This window comes from Apaloderma vittatum, unplaced genomic scaffold (genome assembly GCF_000703405.1).
Source record: "Apaloderma vittatum isolate BGI_N311 unplaced genomic scaffold, ASM70340v1 scaffold13589, whole genome shotgun sequence".
Taxonomy (NCBI): domain Eukaryota; kingdom Metazoa; phylum Chordata; class Aves; order Trogoniformes; family Trogonidae; genus Apaloderma; species Apaloderma vittatum.
Genome location: NW_009735927.1, coordinates 33,117 through 43,395, shown reverse-complemented (window position 1 = coordinate 43,395; position 10,279 = coordinate 33,117). Strand labels below are relative to the sequence as shown.

At 37.1% G+C, this 10,279-nt stretch overlaps 1 protein-coding gene across 1 annotated transcript in view; it reads left to right on the top strand.

Annotated features, from left to right (window-relative positions):
- PSME4 (proteasome (prosome, macropain) activator subunit 4) overlaps positions 1-10,279 on the top strand; it is a 52,926-nt gene that overhangs the window by 18,192 nt on the left and 24,455 nt on the right. The window contains exons 14-19 of the mRNA XM_009876789.1: positions 126-224; positions 610-679; positions 1,126-1,193; positions 1,838-2,053; positions 3,338-3,495; positions 5,335-5,430. Of these exons, the coding sequence (XP_009875091.1) occupies positions 126-224; positions 610-679; positions 1,126-1,193; positions 1,838-2,053; positions 3,338-3,495; positions 5,335-5,430 (707 nt within the window). The remainder of the gene's footprint in view (positions 1-125; positions 225-609; positions 680-1,125; positions 1,194-1,837; positions 2,054-3,337; positions 3,496-5,334; positions 5,431-10,279) is intronic.

Here is a 10,279-nt window from a genome sequence, read left to right as displayed (position 1 = left end):
AAAGAGTGGAATATAGACTTTCCTATATTATAATGATAGTGGATGCTATCATCAAACATTTTATTATACCTATTTATTTATTATTTTTTAAAAGGTAACCTCCATCTTTCTGTACTCATTTTTAGGTTGCCTTGGAGAAAGTTTTTAACTTTGCTGTTTCGAATATATTTGAGACAAGAGTTGCTGGTCGAATGGTTGCCGATATGTGCCGAGCTGCGGTAAAAGTGAGAGAAAATGCTCTGACTTCCCTTGATCTTTAGCTTAAAAAAAGAGAAAAAAATACGGCTACTTTTTCGTACATAAGATCTTCAATTTTTTGTGTAAATACAAGTGGTTCTTAATATTATATCTTCTAAAATTGAATTGTCATATATAGCAATATTTCAAGAGGTTAATTCAGAAAGTATTTTCCTTGCATTTATGTTAAATTTAGGTTTTACTGAGTGTTTAAAAACAGTGAAGTCAGGCTGACTGTAGACTGAATTGGAGCTAAGATACAATCTAGTCTTCTCTTTTCAATAATGCTATTAGAAGATTTTTATCAATGTGTGCACTGAGTTCCATAAGGTGTCTCTTGTTAAAATGGGCTATTTATGATGCCGTTTCCAGTGCCGCCCCGAGGAGTCCTTGAAGTTGTTTGTACCACATTGCTGCAATGTTATAACTCATCTCACAGTCAGTAAGTCTAGAAGATTTCTAGCATTATTTGCTTTGTTTTGATTGGCTTTTGTTAAACACGAAATAATATTTAAAACTTCTATGTGTTTTCCACATCTTCATTTCAATATTGGAAAACTACTGCTCTCCATCATTGTACCCAAAAAACCAAACCAGCAACTGTTTATCCATAATTTCAAGACCAGGCTACAGGAGCACGCTTCTTTAAAAACGTGGCAGTTTAAACTGTTTCCAGACATTCCTCAGTTTCTCAAAGAGCATTTAAGATGTTAAATTGGCTAAAGTCACTTCCAGCTGGAGATGGGCGCAGTGTGAATTCAAAGGTTGCAATAGATGGGTTGGGAGTAGACTTCTGGGATGCAAGCAAGTGTCTGGTTTATCACGTAGCTTGTTTGGAAAACGTGGCTGCAGTATCATTACAGCAGTGCTTATCACTTGTTCCTCCAGATGAGGATGTATTACGTGATGAAGAACTCGATAAGGAGCTACTTTGGAATCTTCAGCTTTTGTCAGAGGTATTGCAGAGTGTCCTTCCCGTGCATGTTTATTATTGAATCCTGTTTGCCCCCAAAAGATGAAATTAAATTTCTTCTATCAGAATAAAGTGAATGTTGCACAAATGACACTGCATAACTTCTTTTTCTTTCTACCTTTAAATGGGACAGAAGTTGGTGCTGCTTGAAAAATACAGACCTACAGTGTCTATGTGGAATAAAATTAAGGCATTTAATACAATTAAATGAGGGATAGAGAAAGAAGAGGGATCAACTTAGGGAAAAGCGTAAGATACATTTGATAAAGATAAATCTTTCAGAATGAATTTCAAAATATATATGAGTATTGCTGGAAAATTGTCAACGGGGTCAAGAAGCAAGAGATAAATCTTTCAGAATGAATTTCAAAATATGTATGAGTATTGCTGGAAAATTGTCAACGGCGTCAAGAAGCAACGTGTATCACAGTTCATATATGTTGCTTAAACTTTTCTGCCAGCAGTAGGAGCAGAAGTTCACCTCCAAGTTCAGGCTTTCCTTCAAATTCAGTGTGACATACAGAGTGAAACTTGATGCAGGATTGTCTGAGCGGTGTTATCTTCTCTTTAGCCCTCTAAAGCAAAACCACTTATGTTTACCTTTGAAATGTTTGTCTTTCCCATTAGATCACTCGAGTGGATGGAAAGAAGTTGCTACCGTACAGGGAGCAGCTTGGGAAGATACTGCAGCGAACCCTACATTTAACCTGTAAGCAGGGTTACATTCTGTCTTGTAACCTACTGCACCACCTTCTTCGTTCTGCTACACTTATCTACCCCACAGAGTACTGCAGTGTGCCAGGTGGCTTTGACAAGCCTCTTTCTGAATACTTTCCTATCAAGGCAAGGATTTTCATTTATTTAGGATTAGAGGATTTGACTTTCTTTTTTAAAAGAAAACGTACACTATGTTACTTGTCTTTATTTGGAGATTTCTGAATGTAGGTAGTGACAATGGAAAGTCTAATTGAAAGATGCTTTGGGCTTTGAAATATATAGTGAATTAGAAGTTAATTAAAATTATATTTATAGCAAAACATGAAATCTGACTTGTTTTGAGTGGTTTTATAGCATGGCATTAGTGTTTTATGATGTGTGTTTTACAGTGATTGCATGACTTCAGTAAGATAGTACAAACCAAGAGCGCCTGCTCGTGTTTATTAATCTTTTAATGTATGTTGTATTTAATGGAGACCCAGCTATCGTAAAGTACAGTGGTATAAACAGTTAAGTTTGGAGTTCAGCACAAGAATTCTGCTGTTTGCTTTAACTTAAATATCCGGTCATAGGAAGCATTGTTGCACTGAGGCGAACTTGGTCTTTCATCTGCTTTTGTGGGTGAGAGCTGCAGCCTTTTCTTGTTCCTCTTTGTATAAATGTGGCTGTCAGCTAGAACAAGTAATGGGGAGTGCATGGAAAAACGAGTACCTCAGTGCAAAACAATTGCAAGAAAGGAGGCAGGAAATGGAAAGTGAGGACTGCAAAGGCCTGTCTGTTAATTAATATTGTCCTAAGCATGGACTTCACGTTTGAATATGAATTAGGAATAAATACTAACTTTTTTCCTTCCAAATACTCAAATAGTGTGAAGTCTGTAACCAGTCTGAGCTCTTTGTAAGCCAGAATGTAAAAGGTTGTCTTTGTTTATGGGATGACCTAGCATTGTATCAAAAATCCAACTTAAAATTTAGCTTTTTTCTTTACTTTTAAAATGAAAGTTACTAAGCTTCTTGATGGTGATTCAAAACTGAAGAGAAGTAATAATGCTCTAGCTTTTTTGTGTTCACTAGAGAAGTATCAAAAGTGTTGTTGTACTTGAGAAGATTTCTCAATTTTTATACAGCCAGAGGAATAGTAAAGTTATATTTTATATATAGGTCATACACTTCTTTTAATCCTTTCAGGTATATGTTGTTTTCAAGGGGCATGTAGACATTATGGAATGTTTGGGATTTGTATTTGGTTTTATTGTTTGTTGTTTTATTTTTTTACCCTGGAATTGTCAGGATAACTACAGCAGTAGCTAGTTCATGTGTTTGGGTTTTTTTAGTAGCATTAAATTTTATTATTTTTTAAATCAGTTTACTTCATAGTTTAATTGATGAGAAATGTCTTTATTTACTATAGGACTGGGGTAAACCAGGTGACTTGTGGAACTTGGACATCCAGTGGCATGTTCCTTCATCTGAGGAAATAAACTTTGCTTTTTATTTGCTGGATACTTTTCTTCAGCCTGAGCTCACTCGACTGGAGCACTATGCAGCTGGAAAACTAGAAATGTCCAGGTTAGTGGTGATACGTAATATGGAGAAGGTAAATTTATCCACTTGTGTCTGTTTTAAGTAGTTAATGTCAATCATAATGGCACCACAAAAATTAAGAAGTAAAATACTATAATGTTACACTGTCTTTGATATTATTCCAAGATTTTTAACCTTAAGAGTACGTGTAGCTTGGAAATGCATTTCAAAAAATGCATAGCATTATTTTGAACACAGATGTTCTTTAAAAAAAACCTGAAAACTTAAGACGCTTCCAGATTTTTTTAAATACATACCACAAGTTGTGTTTCCATTTCACTGCAGTTGGTAATAAAAAAAGCTCTTCCTCTAGACTCTTGTTATTTTGGCACAGCCACTTGTGTTCCTAAGCTGTGAAGGGGAACACAGAACTGATTAGGCTTGGAAATCTGCCTCTACTCTGCTTCCTTCCTACGAGTAAATGGATTCAGTACATAGCATGTCCCTGCAAAAAGTGGCAGTGCTGAGCCCAGGGAGGTAACGCTGAGTCAGTGGCGTAAGAGGTAGGAGTAGAGGCAACAATTCCGTTGCCCAGTCTTGTTAAAACTCTGTGTGAAACCGCGGCTTCGTAAGGACAGTTTCCTAAGCCCAAGATAATCCTGAGTTTAGTATGTGCTAAAGCATTTGCAAGGATCACATAGCTAAAGCTGTTGACAAGTATTGAGTCTCGAACATTCTTTATTTCTCATGTTGAACCTTCACGTCCTTGGAGCTATATGTACTTCAGCTGATGTTCGTAGCACATGATGTCATACCTCGTGCTGCAAAATGCAGCCCATTGTGCAACAGAGTGTGATGTGTCAGACTCCTGAATACTTTTCTGTCTCACCAAGTTGCCACATTTTTTTAATCTGAGAGAGATGATGTACGTGTGACAAATCAATGCCACCAAGCTGTGATCAGCAAATATATTTTCTGATCTAAAAATAGAAAGGATATGCTGCATATTTAAGTCTTTGGCTTGTTTATTTCATTGTTTTGGTTTGTTTTTTTCTTTGACACCTTGTAAAGCTGCTCTTCATTAACAGAAATAAATGGTGGCAATTTGGGAGAATGCAGCTAAGTGCATGAATTGTAAATTAAATTGAATGGCAAGATAGCAAAGCTGCAAGAGTAGAGAATACTGTTAGTTGCTGAGGAAGCAACAGGTGTGAATAAATGGAATACTAGATGAGACTATTGCTTTGAATTTTAGTATCCTTGGAGCTTGAGTTCTTGCCCATTTTCCCCTCAGTATTCCACTAAGTAATAATTGGAAATGAAACATTTTAGAAAAATCTAGGAGCTTCAGGGTAAGATTTTTCTATTACAAAACATTAAATGAAAAATTCTAACAGGCTTTGTTGAACACATGCATTTCGAGTGTTGATAAGTAATGCATGAGTACTAAGAGCTATTTAACCTCTTAAGAGGGTTGAAAGGAGTTATTTTACAAATCAAAGCAATTTACCACAAAGACAAAAACAAAAGGCAAAATTTCAAACTATGAACTAATGGCTACTACTTTAGAAGAGGTGGCTTTAAAAATAATTCCTCAGTTCTCTAAAGTAACAAAGAAAGAAGTTGTTCACATTATTCACAGCTTCAGAATATACAATCTCCAAGTTTTTCAGAAAACAAAGCTGAATGTTGGAGTTCTGTAACAGAATTATGTTGGAACAAAAATGCACAGCTTGATTTCTGTAGTGCTCCCTTTTGCATTTAGAACTGATGCAGGCAAAGAAAAAAGCTTTTATAAAACTTAACCAAAAAACAAATGGTTTGTCATTTGTATATTTCCAAGCATTTAACAGATAACTAACCAGGTTTTCTTCTTTATTTAAGAGATGATGTGCAGCAGTGTCTTGCTATAGTGCACAACTGCTTGATTGGTTCTGGGAACGTTCTGCCTCCTCTAAAAGGAGAAAGGGTAGCTCATCTGTAAGTAAAATCTATTTTTATATCACAATTTTTAGCAATTATATTGCTTCATATTGGGTTTTAGTGGTGTCTTATTGCTATTATCACAACTACTTCTAGAGGCCATCCTTAAGGAACACTCATACTAGTAATAAAGATACAGAAATTTGAAATAGAGACTTACAGAAACAATGTATGTATGCAAGAATGTCAAGTGCTTTTTTTGTGCAAGACTAAAAATGTTTTAAAAAGGTAGGTGATGGCACTGCGTAGCTGATGCTGCTTTATGTAAAGGAGATGGAAGCTAGGCATTTACTTACGTGTTTCCCTTCCTCTAAAAGAAGCGTTCAAACCGTCCTGCACTGACATCTTACCAATGTTCCTGTCACCCTGAATGAGTAAAGTCAAAAATACTCTGAACTTCTTGCCAGCTGTCTTCTTATATTAAAACAGGAAATGAGTCCTGTTTGAGTGCTCAAACCCCTGTGAGTAATGTCATAGCAGAACCTGGCTACTGGTGCCAGCACACAGGAGAACTCTAGCAAAACCACTTGAGTAAACTTTCATTTTGGAAGTAATAGAAACTTTCTGTTGCATTACAGTAGGTCAGGCTTTTTCAGTAGATGGGATTGCTGCTCTGACATTAGAGGTAATTGTGAGTTTGAACATTGGAGGCAAGTAGGAGTCTGATCTCTTTTCCTGTTGCTATGTATCTTGTTGAAAATGTGGAAGGTTTCAGCTAAGCTTATCACTGCAGTCTGTATTTAGCGACTCTAAAGTTGTTGCTGAGATTTTATTTTCCCCTCCCCCAAGTGCCAGCTACTAAAAGAGCACTGGCACAGTCTCAAGCGTATTCAGGTGCATAGATTCTGTGAGTTTCTTGTGCAGTGGAAGAGGCTCCTCTTGAGTGTATATTGGAGCATTTGTTAAGCTGGAGAGCTTTGTAGAGGTTACTTTGTACCACTGACTATGTAAGAAATTTGGGGAAATAATCTTGTAGTTAAAGAGGCAGTGCAGGGCGTTCAGACTGATTCTAAAAGACCCAGCACCTTTCAAGACACATTGGCTGTTCCTGTACCAGCAACGTGCTGCTCGTTCATATTGGGAAAATGTGGGAGCATCGCTTCTGGATTCAATTTGAGTCCTGCCCTGGCATCTGTTAAGCAGTGGACACGGGGTGCTTGCTACCTGTGTGGCTCACGGGTTCAGGGACAAGAGTTTCTGATGTTGGTCCTTCAAAGGAGAAGCACTTTTTCTTCTTGGATGCCTTGATCTTCAAAATACAAGGCTATCTTGGCCCAAAAAGCCTTTAGCACCACCACAAAAATAAAGGAAAAAAAATCTGTTGTAGCTATAGTAATCTGTTCATTAAGGAAGAAACAGCAGTGTAAGAGTAAGCAGCTTTGGACCCTTGTTCTAGATTCTATGATTGTCACTAACTGAAGTTGCAGTTGATTGGAGAGGGATCCTCACTGCATGGGCAGCGCAGAAGGCTGAATTGCAGCGTCCTGAGAACGTATGTGTAGAGACCTGTCTCTGGTTTGGTTGGGGGTGTTTAGAATCATCTTTGTTGTGTTGTTGGGCAAGATCTGTAAATTCTTAATGCATGGTTTAGGACATTAGTCTACAATAAACTTCTAAATTGCTTGTATGCTTCATTCTGTTACTTGTCTGTGCTGCTTTATTAAATATAGCCAACTTACATAAGAACATGCTGAGATCCATTTGTTACTAAAGAAATCAAAATCGGACTTCTTTCACATAATCTGAATTTTGGAACTCCATTCTACTAAATGCCTACAGAGCTTCAGAATCCACCATTTGTTCTGGACAGACTTTACACATGTTGATGAAACAACTTCTGCCCACTGTGAGCAGGTCTTATCTGCAAGCTTTATAGTTTCATTAAAGCTTTTTGAAAGCATAATTAAGGCAATTTATCTTTTCAGCAACTTTACACAGGACTCTGGCATTTCCTCGCCGAAGTTGAATTAATTTTAATTAAGCTTTAGTTCTTATTCTTTGTATTATTTGAATTATCAGAAGTGGAACACGGACTTTCAATGAAGGAGACAATCTGAGGGAAAAGTAGAGTGTGTTTGTGCGGAGTGGACTGTACTTTGGCCTACTGAAGTGGACTGAATACTTCAGTAGATACTGTTCTGCTTCATATCAAATAAATCAGTTTATTCAACTCACCACGAGCAGTTATTAAGGTCAGTATCAGTTTGGCATCTGAGAGGGTGAGGTTCAACCATCCAGGACCAATGGTGTTCCTTCTAGTGAGGCTTCTTCTGAAACATGTCTCCTGGTTTAATGGGTTATTGTATGTCACCAAGGGTTGCAGAAGGGAATTGTACCAAGAAGAAAAGATGTCTTCTTTGCTGCCTTACTTCCTCCTCTCCTTTCCCCAAGAAACAACTGGAATATTTGCAGTGAGGGAGGTGTATTTTGATTGAAGAAGCAAGTATTCCTGGGAATACTGTTTTCAGTTCCGTATGTGTGTAAAATTATATCCGATGTGGGAGGTGTTGTTTGATGAACTTGCTATTAAAACAGTGAAAAGATTTGGTTTTAATTGTTACTGTGTTGTGAGTTTCTGAGTTATTTTTTGGTAAAATAGCAGTTTGTGTTCCCAAGCCTGTTGCCGTTATATACAGTGGGAATGTACATAAAGCACTCAGATTGGAAACTGCAGGGCTTTTAGTGACATAACTCACCCTCATTTTAAGTGAGGTCACCCTGATTTTAAGTGCTCAGTATTCACAGTGAGTGGTGAATACCACTAGTGATGGTATTCACTGTCCTAAAGTGCAGGAATATTTTTGAATGCCAATATTGGTAAATGACTTGATAAATTTAAGTTCAAGAAACAAAATAAAATTCTACATTTATACACGTAAAACAAACTGGCACATGAGATTTCTTGTCAGATACCTCCTACGCTACCTGACTCCAACGAACCTAGCTGATCACACACCATGTAGTACCGTGCTGTTATTTGTGCTGACGGTAAAGTAGAGCTGAGTAGGTGTAACTGCTTTGTTTTGATGGTTGAGGATTCCTGGAAATTCTTGCCCAGAAAGACAAGAAACACAGAACAGTATTTGTTCTGTGCCTGTTTTGATTGTTAATTTAAGTGACTCAGTCATATCTGTGACTAGTACGAAGGAAGATGACTTGGCTGAGGGAGCAGTAGGATTTTTTTGCTTAAGTAACAGGGAAAGCTAATTATGAGAATTATATATTGACTGTATTCCACAGATGTCACAAGCTAGCCAAATGCTTGTTTCATTGTTGCTTGTCGTATTTGACCTGTGCATTAGATGTGAGATTTGAAGGGTTTTGGATAGGTGAATTTTAAATTGCAGTATTGCGTAAATGTGGTTAGTCTTCTAGAGGGCTGAGAATGTAACAAAAGTGTGAGGAGCACTGTTTTGGGAGAGGAAAATGAGTGAATCTGGATGGAAGTTCTAAGATTTTCTCCTTTAAAATAAATTGCAGACATGAATACCTGAACTGCTTCCCACTAACATGGTAGCTATTTACTGCTTGGTGCTTTGGTGTTGCTGTAATTCTGCTGAAGCTACTTCTACAGTAGGAATAGAGCTGTTGGAAATATAAGACCTCTCCACTAGCATGGAGACTACTACACTTTTTTGTAGTAGTACTTTGCACTGTTTGCCTGTAGTCACTGTATTACAATTCATCAACATCATTTTATGGAAATAGTGTTTAAAAGTCTGTTGCACTTTTCACTTACAGAAACTTTTCACCTTGAAAAGTTTTGCGGAAAGTTACCTGGTGTGTTTCTGTGGGCATTTACAGTTTTGGGGTTTTTTTGTTACTCAGTGTCAAACACCTGTATCCAGTAATTTCAAAATGTCTTTCTTCACGTCTACTTGTTAAGAATAGTCTGGTTTATATCTTGGCAGTTTATGTTTGTTTTATTTATTAGCCATTGAAAATAGATTTGCTTTTTCAGTATTTAATAACAAAGTTATTCTGTTTGTTTCTTTCTTTTTAAAAATAAATAAAATTCCCCAGCACAAGTCTGGTATGGTCTCCTTAGTCAGAATCAAATTGTGCCTGTATTTTTATGGGTAAAGGTTTCAGAACTTCTGTTTTATATACAGGTGTATAAAATGGCATGAGCCTTTACTGAATCTCTTGCCAGTCTAAGTTAATGTTTTCCTATAGAGTCATTAGTTTCTCTTACTCTTCTTTTGTTTTACTAAATCTTTTGATGACTTAGGTAGTCTCTGAACTGAAAAGTGATGAGCGCTTGCCTTGGGTGTGCTCTGAGCACCTGACCGTACACAGACACATGCTCGGCATACGCATCAGCATAGCTGGTGCGACCTGCTTGAAGAGTGAGTTCGTTGTTTAGTGAACGGGAGCGTAAATGGTTTCATAATGATGCAGCTCTCTTGGAGACCGAGCAGTTCTTTACGTTTAGTTCAGTAGGAATTAGAACTTTTATATATGTAGATGTTGTTGACCTATTTTTTTTTTTTGCCTGTAAGTAGCAAGGAATTTAAACTTCATCTGTCTTGGAGTATGAATGAATTCTCTTCTGAAGCACCATGCATAACAATAGAAAATCATTTCATGACTCAGTAGTGTGTATTTATATTATTATTCCACATGGTGTTCTTCATCTTTAATAGAGATGCCACTGATTTCAAGTGTGTTCTGTGCATTACTTTTTATTGCAAAACAGATAGTTACAAGGGGAAGGTAAAACAAGAGCAGAGGTGAGAAGCAATCCTTATGACAGCAGTAGCTTTCTGTGGCTGAATTAAGGTGTTCAAAGCCATAGAGTTAGAGTTGTGGTGAATTATCCTGACATAGCTGGGGAAAAGCAAAT